At 44.5% G+C, this 22,882-nt stretch overlaps 1 protein-coding gene across 1 annotated transcript in view; it reads right to left on the bottom strand.

Annotated features, from left to right (window-relative positions):
- Positions 1-3,338: 3,338 nt before the first annotated feature.
- LOC124680756 (tryptophan--tRNA ligase, cytoplasmic-like) overlaps positions 3,339-22,882 on the bottom strand; it is a 54,668-nt gene continuing 35,124 nt past the window's right edge. Inside the window, exons 2-9 of the mRNA XM_047215807.1 lie at positions 12,260-12,294; positions 12,077-12,138; positions 11,851-11,993; positions 11,532-11,624; positions 4,076-4,156; positions 3,847-3,917; positions 3,607-3,676; positions 3,339-3,500 (exon numbers count right to left, since the gene is read on the bottom strand). Coding sequence (XP_047071763.1) covers positions 3,339-3,500; positions 3,607-3,676; positions 3,847-3,917; positions 4,076-4,156; positions 11,532-11,624; positions 11,851-11,993; positions 12,077-12,138; positions 12,260-12,294 — 717 coding nt within the window. The remainder of the gene's footprint in view (positions 3,501-3,606; positions 3,677-3,846; positions 3,918-4,075; positions 4,157-11,531; positions 11,625-11,850; positions 11,994-12,076; positions 12,139-12,259; positions 12,295-22,882) is intronic.

The raw sequence follows: 22,882 nt of genomic DNA, 5'->3' as shown, positions 1-22,882 counted from the left end.
AAAATCTGGCAGATTAAGGCACGCCTGCGAAGGATGGTCTCTTGGATAGAGTACATGTGGGTAATGTAAATAATATTTGTTGTTTTCGGCAGTAAATGGAGCAAAAAAAAAAGATAACTAAGGCCAAAGAACAATGTTAAGGATAATTCTAGAAGGAGACACATCTTAGGTGGCAGCATTTCCAAAAGGTAGTTCAAACATCTAGGGTTTCCATCAAAATGATACACACAACCAATTTTATTGAAGTTGTCGCAATGCAACGAGGTCAGATTCATCAAGAAGAAGAGTATGTAACATAGATAAAATACGGCAAAATATTTACAACAGAAGTAGAAGCTGACAAATATGTACATACACTTAGCCTTTTGAATGCACGCACGCACTCACACCCTACCCCCTATGTCCACCTCCGAGAGACTCTGACGAAGTCACCACATGCGTCTTGTTATCGATGGGAAAGTCGCCTCGCACTGATAAATATTTCACCTTTATAAGGCACAAAAGTGTCAAACCTGGGGCTCGATCCCTACTGGGCTAGGAGTGACACTATCCTCCTAACTATCCAACCACAGGTTGGTTCTCAAATCAAGATATGAATGAATTAGCACTTACGACTAAGACGCCTTCTTCAACAACATCTTTTAAGTTGGGAAACATGACCTTGCGTCAATGTCGCCGCATCCAACTAAAGACAAGGACAAGTATTTTCATCCTAGTTGCCGAGGAAACCAATGAAGGCCAGCACATCAACGATGAAATGACACCTTCAATAATGTCGCTGCTGAGTCCAAACAATAATGTCAAAAAAGAGTTTTCACGTCGGATATGAAGAAATGCTTGAACCACCATCTTAATTGCAGAACTTGCGATAGTCATGCCAGTAAGTACTCCACGCTAGACGCTAGCGGATGGAGAGACGCAATCTACATCTAGGATAGACAAGTATTATGTGTGATTAGAGACGAATAAGTGTTTGTGCAGGTAAACATGTGTCCATTAGGACCGTATGATCGCTGCTGACGGTTAAAGGGTCAGAATGCTCTAAATCAGTCACAACTTTTATGTACTCATTTTTATATTAATGTAGAGACATGGACTATGCTTGGCCGGTCAAACTACACCAAACAGAAATTCAACATGACAGGACCTTGACGACTCAATTGAGGCATACAAGATTATGTACATGTATCACGTATGTGTGTTGAAAGTTGAAATGATCGAGGTTGAGCTAACCAAACATGTTGGGAAGAGGCCTTGGTGCCATGAACGCATCAACTATCTCCTTGGTCATTTGAGCTCGCACTCTTTGGTGTCGTGAAACAATCTCATATAGAACATCGACAAGGCGATCCTTCACTTCTTTGGTCAGCATCCTCCCTTCCTTGTACTCCTGGTTCGTGTGGAATGAATCTCAGAGCATCAAAGATGATGTACAATTCATGAAGAAAACTGACAAAAGTATGAAATAAACCGTTTGGGCAGCTGTGAGAACTTTGACTAATCACTCACACACATACATACAAGCATGCAGGCAGGCAGCTACAATGTCGGAACAGAACGCTTTCTAGCTCTTTCCCAATGCCTACAATTCCGACAAATTATGTGGCCATCCTACGTGAAACAAATCCATCCTTTGGTCTCTCTGCACACCATCTAACACTTGTTAAACCTATATCTATTGTGTACTGACTTTTGGACAACACACATATCATAGTGTGGAGTGACTTACATGTACTAATAGATAGGTGTGGATGTGATATATATGTGTGCGCTATATACTGCTGAAGGACCATAGCGAGAACATGCTACTCTAAATGTTAAAGATGGTGTTAGGTGTGGTGGGTGATACTTGATTCAATTTTTTTCTGTGTTTCTCGGACAGTAGGCTCTTATAAAAATTAAATATACGTCATAAATACAATATGGGGGAATTGTACAAGTTGATGTGAGTATATCCAGGGCAATATCACATAGTCGATGGTGCATGGCCATCCACTATAGTTTCTGGAAACTTGACGCAAAATTATTGGAATAATGTCAGTCCCTGGACGAAATGAGCCAATTTAAACCACACCGAGATACAGTATGAATGGTAAAGGTTGTGTGACCATGTGAGGGGGTAACAATGATCTGGCAGATTAAGGCAAGGCTACGAATGGTCTCCTCCGTCCAACAAAACTTTCTTGGATAGAGTACATGGGGGAAATGTAAAGAATATTTGTTGTTTTCGGCAGTAAATGGAGCAAAAAATATATAACTAAGGCCGAAGGACAATGTTAAGGATAATTCTAGAAGGAGATGCATCTTAGGTGGTAGCATTTCCAAAATGCAGTTCAAACATCTGGGGTTTTCATTAAAGTGATACACACAACCAGTTTTATTAAAGTTGTTGCAAGGCAACGAGGCCAAATTCATCAAGAACAAGAGTATATAACATAGATAAAATATGGCAAAACAGTTACAACAGGCGTAGACGCTCACAAATATGTACATACACTTAGTCATTTGAATGCACACACTCACACCCTACTCCTGTGGGCACCTCCGAGAGACTCCGACTAAGTCACCACATGCGCCTTGCTATTGACAGGAAAGTCGCCTCCCACTGAAAAATATTTCACCTTTAATAAGACATAAAAGTGTCAAACCTGGGGCTCGATCCCTACTGGGCTAGGAGTGCCACTACCCTCCTAACTATCCAACCAAGATATGAATAACTTAGACTTATGACTAAGGCGCCTTCTTCAACAACATCTTTTAAGTTGGGAAACATGACCTTACGTCAATGTCGCCGCGTCCAACTAAAGACAAGAACAAGTATTTTCATCCTAGTTGCCAAGGAAACCAATGGAGGCCAGCAGATCAACGATGAGATGACACCTTCAATAATGTCGCCGCTAAGTCCAAACAATAATGTCAGAAAAGAGTTTTCACGCCGGACATGAAAAAATGCTTGAATCACCATCTTAATTGCAGAACTTGCGTTAGTTGTGCCAGTAGGTACTCCACGCTAGACGCTAGTGGATGGAGAGACGCAATCTACATCTAGGATAGACAAGTATTATGCATGATTAGAGATGATTAAGTGTTTGTGCAACTAAACATGTTTCCATTAGGACCGTACGATGCTAACGGTTAAAGTGTCAGAATGCTCTAAATGAGTCACAACTTCAGTACTCATTTTTATATTAATGTATATACAGAGACTATCCTTGGCCGATCAAACTACACCAAACATAAATTCAACATGACAGGACCTTGAGAACTCAATTGAGTCATACAAGATTATATACACGTATCATGTATGTGCGTTGAAAGTTGAAATGATCGAGGTTGAGCTAGCCAAACATGTTGGGAAGAGGCCTTGGTGCCATGAACGCATCAACCATCTCTTCGGTCACTTGAGCTCTTACTCTTTGGTGTCGTGAAACAATATCATATAGAACATCGACAAGGCGGTCCTTCACTTCTTTGGTCAGCATCCTCCCTTCCTTGTACTCCTCGTTCATGTGGAATGAATCTCTCAGAGCATCAAAGATGATGTACAATTCATGGAAGAAATTGAAAAAGTATGAAATAAATATATAAGTAGTGTATATGTGTTACCTTCTTTATGCCCTCGAGGTCGTCATCGTCTTCAAGAAAGAAGTTGAGATACTTGATCGGTACATCCACCCGCATGAAGACACGAATTTATGGTTCACCAGCTTGGTTTTCGTCTTCCAAAATTGACTCAGTACAAAATATACAAGGATCCCAAGATTATGAACAATCATGGAGTTTAGTATTTCAGTAACTAAATAAAACAAGATGCATGGCTCAAACTTCAGTTTTTTATGGCTTACATCAAGGTTAGCTCCAAGTTTTCTATGTAGCTCTTTGGAGTCTTGGCCACCTGAGAAAGCATATTTATTCACCTGGAAAATGATGCGAGTAAGGGTTAAGCCCATGAGACAACACGACAAGGAGCCTCCAAACCAACAACAATTTCACACAAGAAAAATGAAAGTGATCCAGCTTGTTGGCTAAGCTTTTTTAATAAATAAATCTCAGAAAAACAATGTCCAAGACAAACCTTATTCTTTATTTCTTCATGAATATCTGTCACATATATCGCAGAATTCGAATCACTAGCTGACATTTTCGTGTTTTCCCCCTGGAAAGGGGAAAGAAAGAAACTCATCAAGCAGGATATTTGAAGCTCTGCTAGCCATCATTAACACAAAGTAACAAAGGAAATTCAAAGTAGACATAGAAGGACACTAAACAGAAGACTTAACACATGGACCCCATCAATAGTGTTAAACTCTAAATTCAAAAATTGTGTTGTCATGTCTAACTAATTTCATATCATCAACAAATTGAAAAATGAGATTAGCATTCTGCCTAGCCCCATGCATAAACGTGTTTTTGCAAGAAAGATCCGTATGCATAACCTAACTAAATCATAATGGCCACTTCTGAACTTCTACACAACACCCGTAGATATATAGTTTTTTTTATCTTTGCGTGTGTTATCACCAGAATTTAACCGAGTCAGAGGTGGGCCGTAATCAAGATGGGCTTAAAGAAATATACATGGAGGATTACGTGAATCGGCCCGTTATACCAAGTTGGGTTTAATTGCCCTTGTATCTGTAAAATATTAGATCGCATCTTAGTTTAGAAAGTAGAATCTTACTCGTGCACGGTTTGGTGCACGCCCACATTAGAAAGTCCCCTGGACTATAAATATGTACCTAGGGTTTATGGAATAAACAACAACTCACGTTCAACCCCAAAACAAACCAATCTCGGCGCATCGCCAACTCCTTCGTCTCGAGGGTTTCTATCGGGTAGCGACATGCTGCCTAGATCGCATCTTGCGATCTAGGCAGCACAAGCCCCACGTTGTTCATGCGTTGCTCGTACTTGAAGCGCTTTTGATGGCGAGCAACGTAGTTATCATAGATGTGTTAGGGTTAGCATTGTTCTTCGTTTAAGCATGCTTACGTAGTGCAACCCTTGCATATCTAGCCGCCCTCACGCCTATCTCAGGTGTGGGGCGGCACCCCGCTTGATCGTTATTTAGTAGATCTGATCCGTTACGATTGCTCCTTGTTCTACAAGGATTAGTTTAATATCCGCAATAGTTAGACCTTACAAAGGGGGAGGATCCGAGTGGCACGTAGGGTGGCGTTCGCAAGTCCTAAACAGGATGTTCCGAGGATCAACTCCATGTTGGTTTTTAGGCCTTGTTTAGGATCGGCTTACGAGCACCGTGCGTGGCCGCGAGGCCCAACCTGGAGTAGGATGATCCGATTATGCGGTGAAAACCCTAAATCGTCGTAGATCTCATTAGCTTTATCTTGATCAAGCAGGACCACCAAGTATTCGTGCACCCCGTACGAATCATGGGTGGATCGGCTCTTTGAGCCGATTCACGGGATAACCCGAGAGCCGATCGAGGCTCGTATTTAACGTTTACATGTATGCCCCGCAGGAAACTAAGCGAGGCATCCCCATCACCTTCCTGGCCAGGTATAGGTCAGGTGGCACGCCCTTGCACTTCGCATCGCCGCGTGTGACCAGAAGAGCATTGCGGGCCGTCGCTCGGAGGGGTCTCAGCCAGCCGCAGCTCTAGGCTCTTCCCGGCTCTACGGTGTTGACAAGGCCGCTGCCCGCCGGTGGGTTTTGGCAGTCAACACATTCGCAGCACGCCCGGTGGGACAAACGTCTACATCAACCACATCGCCATCTACATCCGAGATGGCGGACGGCACGCCGGTCACCTGCGAGGAGCTGCCCGACGAGCTCAAGAAGCAATACAACGAGATCAAGGCCACCCTCGAAGCCGACCTCATCGGCTCTTTTCGGAGAACCCGTTCCCATGGCATCGGATGGAAGGGATTCTCACCGCAAGGTGCACTCGATGGGATAGACCTCTCTGCCCCGTCGGAGGAACGCACCAGGGGACTGCGGCAGGAGATCAACTACTTGGTGGCTCACTCGCTACATCGCCACTCTGAAAACTTGGTCAACGTGTTGGAGCGTGTCGCTCTGCGCGTAATCCAGCAGATCACATGAGCCACCAGTACTCGCCGTCAGGACCAGCTCTCGGGACTCATCAAGGAGAGTTGCCATTCCAGTCCCGTCCACCGCTGCCATATGCGTTGGCAGCACCTGCTGAAGTGCCGACTACACCGGCATTCCTCGTCTACAAGATTGGTGGTGACCCTAGTGACTACCGGTTCTTGATCGAGGCGCCTAAGGAGATCCCTCAAGGATATGCGTGCACGTATGTGCCGGATTGTGGTGATCGGGCACTCACAAACCAGGCCACAACATCGGGGACTCCGGCGAAGACGGGAGGAACGTCAGCAACAGAGCTTGAGAAGCAGACGTGGCTAACTAAGTACGCCACACCGACGAAACTCCCGAGCCCAGCTCCTGCAGTTGGCTCAGAGCTGGAAAAGCAAACATGGCTGGCTAAGTACGCCACCCCGGCGAATCTTCGAGTGCAACTCCTACGGCCAGACACAGCGGATCAGGTCGGTACCATGCCGAGAGACCAGTTCGGCATGGTGCCGAAAAGAAGGGCGATCGGCTATTCCAAGCCGTACCCCGACGATTACGAGATGATCCCGCTGCCACCTAAATATCGGCTCCCGACTTCTCCAAATTCGGTGGATCGGATGGCTCCAGCTCCATCGAGCACGTCGGCCGATATTTGGCTCAACTAGGACCGGCTTCGGTGTCGGATCAGCTACGCGTGAGGCTCTTTTCACGGTCCCTCACGGGATCGGCTTTTGGATGGTACACCTCTTTGCCGGCAAACTCCATCCGAGTCTTGGAAGCAATTGGAAGAACAGTTCCATATGCAATACCATTCGAAGCTTCCGAGTCCGGCATTGCCGATCTAGCACAACTACGTCGAAGCGCGGGGAAACGGTGACGAGTACATCCAGCGCTTCAGGAATCTTAGGAACCGATGTTATTCGGTTCGTATAACTGAAAAGGAAGCGATCGAGTTGGCGATAGCAGGCCTTGCAACACAGCTCAAGGACATGGCCTCCCAAGCAGACTATCCCTCGCTGGCGCACATGGTTCAGAAATTATCAGCATATGAACAGCGCCACCCGGACCTGTACCAAGACAAGTTCAAGCGTGCAGTAGTCATGGTCGATACAGAGGAAGATGAAGTGCCTGCGGGAGACCAAGAAGTAGCAGTGGCTGAGTGGACTCGGGGAGGAACCCCCTGTCCTACAAATGGGTAAAGCCACCGGGGCCGCCCGGGGATTTGATTTTGACGTGACCAAGACTGAACAAATCTTCGAACTCCTGCTCAAGGAGAAACAGGTTGACGATTCCCGAAGGTCTCAAGTTCCCCACGGCGAAAGAGCTAAACGGAAAGCCATACCGCAAATTCCACAACTCGCTCTCCCATGCCACCAACGACCGCAGGGTGTGGCGTCAGCACATCCAAGCGGCGATAGAGAAGGGGCGGCTAATTTTCAACCAGTACGCCATGAAGGTCGACACCCAACCCTTCCCCGCCGTTAACATGGTGGAAGTCACCTACCCTAAGGGTTGCCAACCAGGTCCCTCGTTCAGCATCAACATGGTAGGACCTGGGAACCACTCTGGCAGAGATGGAGATGAGGGCAGCTGCTCTCATAGCAAGGATACAGAGGAGGCCGCTCCACGCGATCGGCTCCGTCATGATGGCAAGCGCTACGTCACGGAGGGAGAGGTGAAGAATATAAGATATCGGCGACCCCTCTCGATCACCTCCTCAACAAATATGTGAGTCAGTATGACCAACGCCGTCGGACCAACTATGATGGTGAAGGAGATCGTCTGGCTAGAGAAGCCAGAAGATATCGTCGGCATGATCACGATGAGGAGGAGCACGAACGCCGTGCCACGGAAAAATCAAGGGAGCAAGATGACAACGCCAGGCACTGGGACTGCCCCTTCTTCAGACACTGCTGGGATTCAGGAATGAGCCGATTGCCCACAATCGGCAATTGCCCATAATGCAACAAGAAGAAGAAGGAGGCAGCCAACGTGTCTGTGTTCGAGCGCCTAGGGCCTCTCCCGCCACAAAGCAAACGCGCTGAGTCACCTCGTTGGGCAGATCTTGAGGATTCAGAAGACGAGGGAGAAGTAGAAGAAGACAGGTACCACCGGCCAAGGTGGTGCCCTGACGGACTCAGCCGTTCCCAAAAGCGCAGGGTTCAGCGATTGCGCGGCCTGGAGGAAGCCGAAAGGTTATACCTGCATACGCTAAGGAAGGCACGACCTGATCTGGCTGCAAAGGTTCAGCGAACCCTGGATGAAGAGGGTCGTCCACGGAAAATGGAGTGGCGCCCCAAACAAAGGAAAGCCGATGATGAAACATCGGCTGGCACAAACATGGTACTCGTCTTGCCGACAGAGCTTAGTGCTCCACGACTCTACGGTGCACTCAAGATGGACGACAGCAAGCGCATCAAGTCAGAGGTTGGGTTGGTTTTATCCAGCCTAACCGAATAGCAAGATCAAACCAATGAGAAAATCGGGCAAGGCTGATCCTTGTGATCGGCCCCAAAAATTTATGAAGGGAACTTACAAAACCTTCACCGAGCAAGCAACGTGGAGGCCGATTCCAGCAATCGGCCAAAATTATCCTCACCCACCATTCTCGCCCGGGTTCAACGTGTTATCCAACAGAGCCGATACCATCAATTCTCTTGACAGAATCGGCTCGGGGGGCACCCAGGTAGATAAAATACGAGGATAGGCAACGGAAGCATCTCATCTTCTGGTGATGGGTATTGGAATATGGGGGCCGATGCACAGGTCGGCCGTAAAAACAAAAAAAAAATATATGAAAATTCGAAAATTTTCGAGCACAGCCGATGCAGCAGGCATCGACTTCAGAATCAAGAAACAGCCGATGCATAGCCATCGACTCTAGTTGTGCGATGTTTATCAAGCATCCACCAAATCCAGGATTTCCAATCTGTGGGGCTAGTTCAGCTGAAACGGAAGATTATCGGCTGTCAGAATAAGAAAAAGGATCGGCTGTGGCGCATTTTCTCTGACATTCTCGCCTCGAGTAAGGCTCGGGGGGCAGCAGGCCTAGTGGGTACTCTGTTTAAAGAGCCGATGGGGATACCATCGGCTGATCTCTGTTGCAACCTTCTTCACAAAATGATGAGCGCTCGCTAAGGAGGATCTCTGAAACTGGTGGGAGAATTAAGGGCTCTCTTGGAAGTCCCACAGTATCTACCGGAAAGAGAATCATCAGTTGAAGGATGGAAGGGTGAATGTCAAAGGACCGATGCGTTGCTATCGGCTCATTGCGCATTGGCGAAGGGGACGGATCGGCAGGGTCAGCATAAGAGAGGATCGGCTAAATTAAGCTCAAAAGGAAATCAGCAAAATCGAATTAGGGAAAAAGTTCTTCATTAATAGGCGGGATTTCTTACATCAAAGAGCTGGTTGCTCTCAGAAGGAAATACTAGGGGATACATTGCCCCATCTACTACTACTGACCCTATGCTAGAGGTCCTATCTACGGGCCGTCACTGCCCTCATCGTCATCCTCAGAGCTCTCATCGGCACTGCTGCCGATGGGCTCCTCGTCGCTACTCCCGTAGCCCTCCACGGGGGCTTCATCCCCGTCTTCGTCGTCGCTGCTATCGTCGTCCCACCACATGCGGAGGCGCTTCGCTGGCGGGTAGCCCTCGAGGGAGTCGTCGTCGTCGTCGTCCTCCTCCTCTTCTTCCTCCTCCTCCACCCCCTCGGAGGAGGTGAAGTCGTCCCAGGAGAAGCGATCGTCATCGCTCTCCTCCTCCGATTCCCCGTCGGCGAGGAAACGGAGGTCGCTCTCCCCGTCCGTCGAGGACTGGTCGTCCTCGGACCAGATGGAGAAGTCATGGTCTGACTCCTCCCCGGCCGCAATGGCGCGACGGGTGTTGGCCGCATGGACCGCCGCCGGGTTGTGCTCCGGCGTCGGCTCACGGGACATGGAGGACTGGCTGGAAGGATCCGATGAGGCAGAGGAGGAAGAAGACATGATGGCGCAGGAGGACTTTTGGACTGCTAATGCGAGGGAGATGCAGAGCAGAACTGTTCATAGCGGTTAAATAAAAGGGGATATGGTGGAAATTCAATGCCACAGCAGTTTCCGAGGGAGTGGTGCTTGAAAGAAAGAGAAAAGACTGCCAAGTCACGCGGAGAAATTGAGAAGGCAAGTCATCATGGTGACGGATACTGCGACGGTTCTGCCACGACATGACCCGACGAAGGAAAGCAGAGTGATTTCGGAATTACCAATTCCAAAACCAGGGGGGCATGTGTTATCACCAGAATTTAACCGAGTCAGAGGTGGGCCGTAATCAAGATGGGCTTAAAGAAATATACATGGAGGATTACGTGAATCGGCCCGTTATACCAAGTTGGGTTTAATTGCCCTTGTATCTGTAAAATATTAGATCGCATCTTAGTTTAGAAAGTAGAATCTTACTCGTGCACGGTTTGGTGCACGCCCACATTAGAAAGTCCCCTGGACTATAAATATGTACCTAGGGTTTATGGAATAAACAACAACTCACGTTCAACCCCAAAACAAACCAATCTCGGCGCATCGCCAACTCCTTCGTCTCGAGGGTTTCTATCAGGTAAGCGACATGTTGCCTAGATCGCATCTTGCGATCTAGGCAGCACAAGCCCCACGTTGTTCATGCGTTGCTCGTACTGAAGCGCTTTTGATGGCGAGCAACATAGTTATCATAGATGTGTTAGGGTTAGCATTGTTCTTCGTTTAAGCATGCTTACGTAGTGCAACCCTTGCATATCTAGCCGCCCTCACGCCTATCTCAGGTGTGGGGGCGGCACCCCGCTTGATCGTTATTTAGTAGATCTGATCCGTTACGATTGCTCCTTGTTCTACAAGGATTAGTTTAATATCTGCAATAGTTAGGCCTTACAAAGGGGGGGAGGATCCAGTGGCACGTAGGGTGGCGTTCGCAAGTCCTAAACAGGATGTTCCGAGGATCAACTCCATGTTGGTTTTTAGGCCTTGTTTAGGATCGGCTTACGAGCACCGTGCGTGGCCGCGAGGCCCAACCTGGAGTAGGATGATCCGATTATGCGGTGAAAACCCTAAATCGTCGTAGATCTCATTAGCTTTATCTTGATCAAGCAGGACCACCAAGTATTCGTGCACCCCGTACGAATCATGGGTGGATCGGCTCTTTGAGCCAATTCACAGGATAACCTGAGAGCCGATCGAGGCTCGTATTTAATGTTTACATGTATGCCCTGCAGAAACTAAGCGAGGCATCCCCATCACCTTCCCGGCCAGGTATAGGTCAGGTGGCACGCCCTTGCACTTCGCATCGCCGCGTGTGACCAGAAGAGCATTGCGGGCCGTCGCTCGGAGGGGTCTCAGCCAGCCGCAGCTCTAGGCTCTTCCCGGCTCTACGGTGTTGACAAGGCCGCTGCCCGCCGGTGGGTTTTGGCAGTCAACAGCGTGTTACTCAAAATTAAATAAAATGTACCTGAAGAGCAGGGAAAAATCTTGATTCAATCAGCGATGGCTTATGATAACCGATTCTTGCAGCGGCATCACGTGCCATCCTGAAATAAGGGTCCTGGTAGCAGCATAACAAAAATATATCGACTGAGCAAGATGCTTCAATGATGATTTTACTTATGATAAGCATATCTATAGCTTTCACGTTATTTTATCCAAACAAAATGATGGACATTAAGCAACAAAAAGATGCAAAATTCTACTAGATCTTAATTTAATCCAGCAAGATGTATGTAAGAACATTACGTTATAACCGGATCATTAATGACACATAAAATATATACCTGGTCTATTGCGCATGGGATGAGGCATCGCAGCGGATGATTGTGAGGGAAGAGACGTGGAAACGAAGACGAGAACGATGGAACCGCTTGCACAGCTGGAAAGCCAATCTTTCCTATGTTATCCTCTGGGCTGAATCCAAAGCCTGTCATTCGTTCAGGAGTAATTTAACAAAACATATCACCAAAATGTAATGACGTTTGAAGTGCTACCGATCGACAAGCTAGCAATCCCTCACCTTATTGTGGGTCACACATTTGCTAATTTTAGACTTAATTTCTTTGAAGTCTCTGTAAGAAAAGTCAACAGACCGGTTGGGTTATTAACTTTTCTTGGCAAAAAAGTAAACAAAACATCAGTATCCATCAGTCGAGCCGTCGAGGCGTCTGCAGTTAGTTGCTACTGTATTACCTGGTGTCAGGATCAAAATTGGAGAAAATGTAGATCTTATTAAAATTGGACAACCAGGAGAAGTTTCGCAATCACACACATGTATACACACATGCATGCAGGCAACTACAATGTATGAACATAGGGCTTGCTAGCTCTTTCTCAATGTGTAGCAACTTTTGGGCAACATAAGTACCGTTGAGTGGAGTGACGGACATGTACTAATAGATAGGTGTGGATGTGATGTGTGTGCTATATACTGTTGAAGGATTATAGCGAGAACATGCTACTCTAAATGTTAAAGATGGTGTTAGGTGTGGTGGGTGATGCTTGATTCAATTTTCTATGTTTCTCGGACTGTAGGCTCTTATAAAAAATAAATATATGTCATAAATACAATATGGTGGCCTTGTACAAGTTGATGTGAGTATGTCGAAGGCAATATCACATAGTCGATGGTGCATGGCCACCCACTATAGTTTCTAGAAACTTGAAGTAAAATGTTGGAGTAATCTCACTCTGTGGGCTGTATGAGCCCATTTTTTGTTTGGCCGGATGAAAAGAAAACATACCGAGATACAGTATGAATGGGAAAGGTCGTGTGACCATTTGAGGGGATAACCATAATCTGGTGATGAGAGGCGGGATGTAAAGAATATTGTTGAGTTTGAGTTATGTATTTTTTGGCACTAATTGTAGAAAAAAAAAAAGACAAATCAGGTTGAAGGACACTATTAAGAATAATTCTAGAACGGGATGCATCTTAGGTGGCAACATCTTTTCGAAAACGTAGTTCAAACCTCCATCAAAGTGATGCACACAACCATTTTTATTAAAGTTGTTTTAAGGTTTCAAGGAGCCGAGTATATAGCATATAACTATGACATAACATTTACAACAGACGCAAACACTCACAGATATGTGTATATAATCACCCCTTTGAAAGCATGCATACGCTATCTCTGTGAGCACCTCCAAATAGACTCAGTCCAAAAAACTAATCCGACGAGTTTTGATATTGACGAAGACACCACAGGTCATCGATGTTCTACATCAAACTGAAGCACACAATCATTTTTATTGCAGTTGTTGCAAGGCAGCTCCCGATTACATACACACTCACCCCTTTGAACGGACGCACACCCTACCTATGACCACCTCTGAGAGACTAAGTCGAAGAAAATGATTCGGCGGGTTTTGAGATAGACAAAGCCACCAAGTTGTCTCCGATTAGTTTGCCTTTAATGAGAGACAAAAGTGTCAAACCTGGGATTTGATCCCTGGTAGGTTGGAGGTGTCAGTATGTTACTTCTGTTGGAGATATGCCCAAGAGGCAATAACAAAGTGGTTATTATATATTTTTATGTTTATGATAAATGTTTGCATACCATGCTATAATTGTATTAACCGAAACATTGATACATGTGTGTTATGTAAACAACAAGGAGTTCCTAGTAAGCCTCTTGTATAACTAGCTTGTTGATTAATAGATGATCATAGTTTCATGATCATGAACATTGGACGTTATTAATAACAAGGTTATGTCATTGATGAATGATGTAATGGACACACCCAATTAAACGTAGCATAAGATCACGTCATTAAGTTCATTTGCTATAATCTTTCGATACATAGTTACTTAGTCCTTTGATCATGAGATCATGTAAACCACTTATGCCGGAAGGGTACTTTGATTACATCATACTCCACTGCGTAAATGGGTGGTTATAAATGTGGGATTAAGTATTCGGAAAGTATGTGATGAGGCATATGGATCAAGAGTGGGATATTGTCCATCCCGATGACGGATAGATATACTCTGGGCCCTCTCGGTGGAATGTCGTCTAATTAGCTTGCAAGCATATGAATGGTTCATAAGAGATGACATACCACGGTACGAGTAAAGAGTACTTGTCGGAGACGAGGTTGAACGAGGTATAGAGATACCGATAATCAAACCTCGGACAAGTAAAATATCGCGTGACAAAAGGAATCGGTATCGTATGTAAATGGTTCAATCGATCACTAAGTCATCGTTGAATATGTGGGAGCCATTATGGATCTCCAGATCCCGCTATTGGTTATTGGTCGGAGAGAAGTCTTAACCATGTCTGCATAGTTCACGAACCATAGGGTGACACACTTAAGATTTGATGTCGTTTAAGTAGATATGGAATATGGAATGCAGTTCGAAGTTTTGTTCGGAGTCTCAGATGGGATCCAGGACATCACGAGAAGTTCCGGAATGGTCCGGAGAATAAGATTCATATATAGGAAGTCATTTTCTAAGTTTGAAAATGATCTGGTGCATTTATGGAAGGTTCTAGAAGGTTCTAGAAAAGTCCGGAAGAAATCACCATGGATGGAGGGACTCCACCTACCATGGCCGGCCAACCAAGGGGTGGAGGAGTCCCAGGTGGACTCCACCATAGGTGGCCGGCCACCCCCCCCCCTCCAAGGAAGGGGTGGGAGTCCCACCTTGGGTAGGTTTCGTCCTTATGGCAAGTTTTGAGTTGGGGTCTTATTCGAAGACTTGGATTCAAACTCTTGGGGGTTCCACCTATATAATGAGGAGCAAGGGGAGGGGGCCGGCTACACCAAAGCCTTGGCCGCACCCCTTAGTGGCCGGCGCCCCCCTCTCCCCAAACCCTAGCCGCCTCTCCTCCTCCACCTCTCCCGCATACGCTTTGGCGAAACCCTGCCGGAGATCTCCACCACCACCGCCACCACGCCGTCGTGCTGCCGGGATTCCGAGGAGGATCTACTACTTCCACTGCTCGCTGGAACGGGGAGAAGGACGTCTTCATCAACACCGAACGTGTGACCGAGTACGGAGGTGCTGCCCAACTGTGGCACCGTCAAGATCTTCTACGCGCTTTTGAAAGCGGCAAGTGATCATATTCTGCAACAACGAGATCTAATCTCGTAGGCTTTGGAAATCTTCAAGGGTTAGTCTCGTGATCCCCTCGTTGCTACCATCTTCTAGATTGCATCTTGGCTTGGTTTTTGTTCTTGCAGTAGGATTTTTTTGTTTTCTATGCTACGAATCCCATCAGTGGTATCAGAGCCGTGTCTATGCATAGATTGGTTGCACGAGTAGAACACAATTGTTTTGTGGGCGTTGATGCTTTGTTGTCTTTAGTTCGTGTACTTTGCATCTTGCGGCATGGTGGGATGAAGCGGCTCGGGCTAACTTTACATGACCGCGTTCATGAGATTTGCTCCACGCTCGACATGCAACTTGTATTGCATAAGTGGCTTTGCGGGTGTCTGTCTCTCCCACCATAGTGAAGATCCAATTTACTCTTTCTATTGACAACACTAGTATCACTGTTGTGGTTCATGTTCGTAGGTAGATTGGATCTTACTCGAAAACCCTAAACCACGTAAAATATGCAAACCAAATTAGAACCGTCTAACTTGTTTTTGCAGGGTTTGGTGATGTGATATGGCCATGATGTGATGATGAATATGTATGAGATGATCATTATTGTATTGTGGCAACCGGCAGGAGCCTTATGGTTGTCTTTAAATTTCATGTTGAGTAGTATTTCAAAGAAGTTGTAATAGTTACTACATGGAGGAACAACCATGAAGACGGCGCCATTGACCTTGACGCTACACCGACGATGATGGAGATCATGCCCGTTGATGATGGAGATCATGTCCATGCTTGGGAGATGAAGATCAAAGGCGCAAAGACAAAGGGGGCATATCATATCACATATGAATTGCATGTGATGTTAATCCTTTTATGCATCTTATTTTGCTTAGATCGCGACAGTAGAATTATAAGATGATCCCTCTCACTAAATATCAAGATAATAAAGTGTTCATCCTTAGTATGTGATACGTCTCAAACGTATCTATAATTTCTTATGTTCCATGCTTGTTTTATGACAATACCTACATGTTTTATACACACTTTATGTCATATTTATGCATTTTTCGGAACTAACCTATTGACAAGATGCCGAAGTGCCAGTTCCTATTTTCTGTTGTTTTTTGTTTCAGAAATCCTAGTAAGGAAATATTCTCGGAATTGGACGAAATCAACGCCCAACATCTTATAATTCCACGAAGCTTCCAGAACACCGGAGAGGCACCAGAGGGGAGCCCTGGTGGCCCCACACGTGTGGGCGGCGCGGCCAAGGAGCCAGGCGTTCGCCTATAAGAAGCTCCCTGACCTAAATCTTTGATACGGAAAAGCCACGGTACGAGAAACCTTCCAGAGCCGCCGCCATCGCGAAGCCAAGATCTGGGGGACAGGAGTCTCTGTTCCGGCACGCCGCCGGGACGGGGAAGTGCCCCGGAAGGCTTCTCCATCAACACCACCGCCATCTTCATCACCGCTGTTGTCTCCCATGAGGAGGGAGTAGTTCTCCATCGAGGCTAAGGGCTGTACCGGTAGCTATGTGGTTAATCTCTCTCTCATGTACTTCAATACAATGATCTCATGAGCTGCCTTACATGATTGAGATCCATATGATGAGCTTTGTAATCTAGATGTCGTTATGCTATTCAAGTGGATTTTACTTATGTGATCTCCGGAGACTCCTTGTCCCACGTGTGTAAAGGTGACGAGTGTGTGCACCGTGTGGGTCTCTTAGGCTATATTTCACAGAATACTTGTTCACTGGGTTATGATTTGAGTTGGATGTCTCTATGAAATTGTGGTGTGTTAGTACCTCCTATGAATGCTCAAAGTGACAGCGTGGGGTGTTCATTAGTACTTGGGAATACATCTTTAAGGTTTGCCTACATGATGAATTAGAGTTCGTTATCTTGCCAGAGAGTAATTCGGAATAGCATAGTGAAGTTCTTATTTATATTCCATTATGATTGCAATGTTGAGAGTGTCCACTAGTGAAAGTATGATCCCTAGGCCTTGTTTCCAAATACTGCAATCATCGCTTGTTTACTGTTTTACTGCATCTTTACTTCCTGCAATATTACTACCATCAACTGCACGCCAGCAAGCTATTTTCTGGCGCCGTTACTACTGCTCATATACATCCATACTACTTGTATTTCACTATCTCTTCGCCGAACTAGTGCACCTATACATCTGACAATTGTATTAGGTGTGTAGGGGACACAAGAAACTTCGTGTATCGTGATTGCAGGGTTGCTTGAGAGGGCTATCTTTGACCTCTTCCTCCCTGAGTTCGATAAACCTTGGGTGATCCACTTAAGGGAAACTTGCTGCTGTTCTACAAACCTCTGCTCTAGGAGGCCCAACACTGTCTACAGGAATAGAAGCGTGCGTAGACATCAAGCACTTTTCTGGCGCCGTTGCCGGGGAGGAAAGGTAAAAGGCACTCATACTCCGGTCCCAGGTAACTAAGTACTTTTCTGTTGCCGTTGTGTGTGTGCTCGAAGCTATTTCCTTTAGATCCTGCAATTGCATCTTTTTGTTTCTTGTTAAACACTAGTAAGGCATAATGGAAAACATCTCGTGAGCTTTTTAAACTATTTCTGAGTCAAGACATGAATGGTTTAATGCGAAAATTAAAAAACCTATGGAACCTTATTTGCATGCTAGTAGTAATATTAGTATGAATGCTTTGAACACCATTGTTGATAATGATATAGAAAATTCTAAGCTTGGGGAGGTCGGTTTTGATGAAAATGATCTCTTTAGCCCTCCGGGTATTGAGGAGAAAGTTTATGTTGATTATGATATGCCTCCCATATATGATGATTATAATGATAGTGGTCTTCTGGTGCCGCCTACTATGGAGGATAAAGTTTATTATGATGATACTATACCTCCTATATTTGATGATGAGAATAATAATGATAGCTACTTTGTTGAATTTGCTCCCACTACAACTAATAAAATTGATTATGCTTATGTTGGGAGTAGTAATAATTTTATGCATGAGACTCATGATAAGAATGTTTCATTTGATAGTTATATTGTTGAGTTTGTTCATGATGCTACTGAAAATCATTATGAGAGAGGAAAATATGGTTGTAGAAGTTTTCATGTTACTAAAACACCTCTCTATATCCTGAAAATCTTGAAGTTGCGCTTGTCTAGTTTTCCTATGCTTGTTGCGTTATGCCTACATGACTTGTTTATTTACAAGATTCCTTTTCATAGGAAGTGGGTTAGGCTTAAATTTGTTTTGAATTTGCTTCTTGATGCTCTCTTTTTCTTCAACTCTTATTTCTTGGGAGTGCATCATTAAAACTGCTGAGCCCATCTTAATGGCTATAAAGAAAGCACTTCTTGGGAGATAACCCATGTTTTTTTATTTTGCTACAATACTTTTGTTTTATATTTGAGTCTTGAAGTTGTTACTACTGTAGCAACCTCTTCTTATCTTTATTTTATTTCATTGTTGTGCCAAGTAAAGTCTTTGATAGTAGGGTTGATACTAGATTTGGATTACTGCGCAGAAACAGATTTCTTGCTGTACCGAATTTGGGCAGGGTTCTCTGTAGGTAACTCAGAAAAATCTGCCAATTTACGTGCGTGATCCTCAGATATGTACGCAACTTTCATTCAATTTGAGAATTTTCGGCTGAGCAAGTCCAGTGCCTCTAAAAAATTCGTATTTACGGACTATTCTGTTTTGACAGATTCTACCTTTTATTTCGCATTGCCTGTTTTGCTGTGTTGGATGGATTTCTTTGTTCCATTGACTTCCAGTAGCTTTGGGCAATGTCCAGAAGTGTTAAGAATGATTGTGTCACCTCTGAACATGTGAAATTTTGATTATGCACTAACCCTCTAATGAGTTGTTTCGAGTTTGGTGTGGCAGAAGTTTTCAAGGGTCAAGAGAGGAGGATGATATATGATCAAGAAGAGTGAAAAGTCTAAGCTTGGGGATGCCTCGGTGGTTCATCCCTGCATATTTCAAGAAGACTCAAGCGTCTAAGCTTGGGGATGCCCAAGGCATCCCCTTCTTCATCAACTTATCAGGTTTCTTCTATTGAAACTATATTTTTATTCGGTCACATCTTATGTACTTTACTTGGAGCGTATGTTTGTTTTTGTTTTGTTTGAATAAATTCATGCTTGTGTGGGAGAGAGACACGCTTCGCTGTTGCGTATGAACACATGTGTTCTTAGCTTTACTCTTAATGTTCATGGTGAAGGTTGAAACTGCTTCGTTCATTGTTATATGGTTGGAAACAGAAAATGCTGCATGTGGTAATTGGTATAATGTCTTGAATAATTTGATACTTGGCAATTGTTGTGCTCATATAGATCATGTTTAAGCTCTTGCATCATATACTTTGCACCTATTAATGAAGAACTACATAGAGCTTGTTAAAATTTGGTTTGCATGATTGGTCTCTAGAGTCTAGATATTTTCTGATTAAGGTGTTTGAACAACAAGGAGACGATGTAAAGTCTTATAATACTTACAATATGTTCATATGTGAGTCTTGCTGCACCATTTTATACTTGAGTTTGCTTCAAACAACCTTGCTAGCCTAGCCTTGTATTGAGAGGGATTCTTCTCGTGCATCCAAATCCTTGAGCCAAAAACTATGCCATTTGTGTCCACCATACCTACCTACCACATGGTATTTCTCTGCCATTCCAAAGTACATTACTTGAGTGCTACCTTTAAAATTCTATTCTTTGCCTTTACAATACATAGCTCATGGGAAAATAGCCTTAAAAACTATTGTGCTGAAGAATATGTACTTATGTATCTTATTTCTTAATAAGTTGCTTGTTGAGCGGTAACCATGTTTCGGGGACGCCATCAACTTTTACCTTTGTTGAATATCATGTGAGTTGCTATGCATGTTCGTCTTGTCTGAAGTAAGGCGATTTTCATGATCAAATGGTTTGAGTATGCATATTGTTAGAGAAGAACATTGGGCCGCTAACTAAAACCATGAATCATGGTGGAAGTTTCAGTTTGGACACAAATCCTCAATCTCTTATGAGAATTTTATCTGTTGTTAAATGTTTACGCATTAAAGAGGAGTCCATTATCTGTTGTCTATGTTGTCCCGGTATGGATGTCTAAGTTCAGAATAATCAAAAGCGAGAAATCCAATGCGAACTTTCTCCTTAGACCTCTGTACAGGCGGCATAGAGGTACCCCTTTGTGACACTTGGTTGAAACATATGCTATGCAATGATAATCCGTGTTAATCCAAGCTAATTAGAACAAGGTGCGAGCACTATTATTATTCTATGCATGAGGCTTGCAACTTATAGGATGTCTTATACATAACACATATGATTTATTACTACCGTTGACAAAATTGTTTCTATGTTTTCAAAATAAAAAGCTCTAGCACAAAAATAGTAATCCATGCTTCCCTCTGCGAAGGGTCATTCTATTACTTTATGTTGAGTCAGTTTACCTACTTCTTTCTATCTTAGAAGCAAACACTTGTGTCAACTGTGTGCATTGATTCTTACATATTTACCTATTGCACTTGTTATATTGCTTTATGTTGACAACTATCCATGAGATATATATGTTACAAGTTGAAAGCAATTGCTGAAACTTAATCATCCTTTGTGTTGCTTCAATACCTTCTACTTTGAATCTATTGCTTTATGAGTAACTCTTATGCAAGTCCTATTGATGAAAAGTCTTTGCTATATGATTCAGTTGTTTAATCATCATCTTTACCATTGCTTTGAATCGCTGCATTCATCTCATATGCTCTACAATAGTATGATCAAGATTATGTAAGTAGCATGTCACTTAAGAAATTATCCTTGTTATCGTTTACCTACTCGAGGGCGAGTAGGAACTAAGCTTGGGGATGCTTGATACGTCTCAAACGTATCTATAATTTCTTATGTTCCATGCTTTTTTTATGACAATACCTACATGTTTTATACACACTTTATGTCATATTTATGCATTTTCCGGAACTAACCTATTGACAAGATGCCGAAGTGCCAGTTCCTGTTTTCTGCTGTTTTTGGTTTCAGAAATCCTAGTAAGGAAATATTCTCGGAATTGGACGAAATCAACGCCCAGCATCTTATAATTCCACAAAGCTTCCAGAACACCGGAGAGGCACCAGAGGGGAGCCCTGGTGGCCCCACACGTGTGGGCGGCGCGGCCAAGGAGCCAGGCGCGCCCCCCTACTGTGTGGGTCCCCCGTGGCCCTTCCGACTCCGCCTCTTCGCCTATAAGAAGCTCCCTGACCTAAATCTTCGATACAGAAAATCCACGGTACGAGAAACCTTCCAGAGCCGCCGCCATCGCGAAGCCAAGATCTGGGGGACAGGAGTCTCTGTTCCGGCACGCCGCCGGGACGGGGAAGTGCCCCCGGAAGGCTTCTCCATCAACACCACCGCCATCTTCATCACCGCTGCTTGTCTCCCATGAGGAGGGAGTAGTTCTCCATCGAGGCTAAGGGCTGTACCGGTAGCTATGTGGTTAATCTCTCTCCCATGTACTTCAATACAATGATCTCATGAGCTTCCTTACATGATTGAGATCCATATGATGAGCTCTGTAATCTAGATGTCGTTATGCTATTCAAGTGGATTTTACTTATGTGATCTCCGGAGACTCCTTGTCCCACGTGTGTAAAGGTGACAGTGTGTGCACCGTGTGAGTCTCTTAGGCTATATTTCACAGAATACTTGTTCACTGGGTTATGATTTGAGTTGGATGTCTCTATGAAATTGTGGTGTGTTAGTACCTCCTATGAATGCTCAAAGTGACAGCGTGGGGTGTTCATTAGTACTTGGGAATACATATTTAAGGTTTGCCTACATGATGAATTAGAGTTCGTTATCTTGCCAGAGAGTAATTCGGAATAGCATAGTGAAGTGCTTATTTATATTCCATTATGATTGCAATGTTGAGAGTGTCCACTAGTGAAAGTATGATCCCTAGGCCTTGTTTCCAAATACTGCAATCATTGCTTGTTTACTGTTTTACTGCATCTTTACTTCCTGCAATATTACTACCATCAACTGCACGCCAGCAAGCTATTTTCTGGCGCCGTTACTACTGCTCATATACATCCATACTACTTGTATTTCACTATATCTTCGCCGAACTAGTGCACCTATACATCTGACAAGTGTATTAGGTGTGTTGGGGACACAAGAGACTTCTTGTATCGTGATTGCAGGGTTGCTTGAGAGGGCTATCTTTGACCTCTTCCTCCCTGAGTTCGATAAACCTTGGGTGATCCACTTAAGGGAAACTTGCTGCTGTTCTACAAACCTCTGCTCTTGGAGGCCCAACACTGTCTACAGAAATAGAAGCGTGCGTAGACATCAGTATGCACCGTTGCTAAGACTTGTCATTTCGAAGCATCACGTGATGATCGGGTGTGATAGATTCTACATGTGCATACAACGGGTGCAAGCCAAATTTGCATACACGGATACTAAGGTTTCCTTGACGAGCCTAGCACGTACAGACATGGTCTCGGAACACGGGATACCGAAAGGTAGAGCACGAGTCATATGATTGATATGATGAACACTTTGAGTGTTCGCCATTGAAGTTACATATTGTCTCGTGATGATCAGAGTTGGTGTAGCGAATTTGGTTCGTGTGATCACTAAGACAATGCGAGGGATATTGTTTTGAGTGGGAGTTCACCTAGTTTAATTTTGTAGAATTAAAATTTGAACTCAATTTGTCATAAAATTAGTCTAAAATATATGTTGTAGATCATGGC

This window comes from Lolium rigidum, unplaced genomic scaffold, assembly GCF_022539505.1.
Source record: "Lolium rigidum isolate FL_2022 unplaced genomic scaffold, APGP_CSIRO_Lrig_0.1 contig_27846_1, whole genome shotgun sequence".
Lineage (NCBI taxonomy): Eukaryota > Viridiplantae > Streptophyta > Magnoliopsida > Poales > Poaceae > Lolium > Lolium rigidum.
Note: the sequence above shows the minus strand (reverse complement) of the source record. Positions and strands in the feature narration are given on the sequence as shown.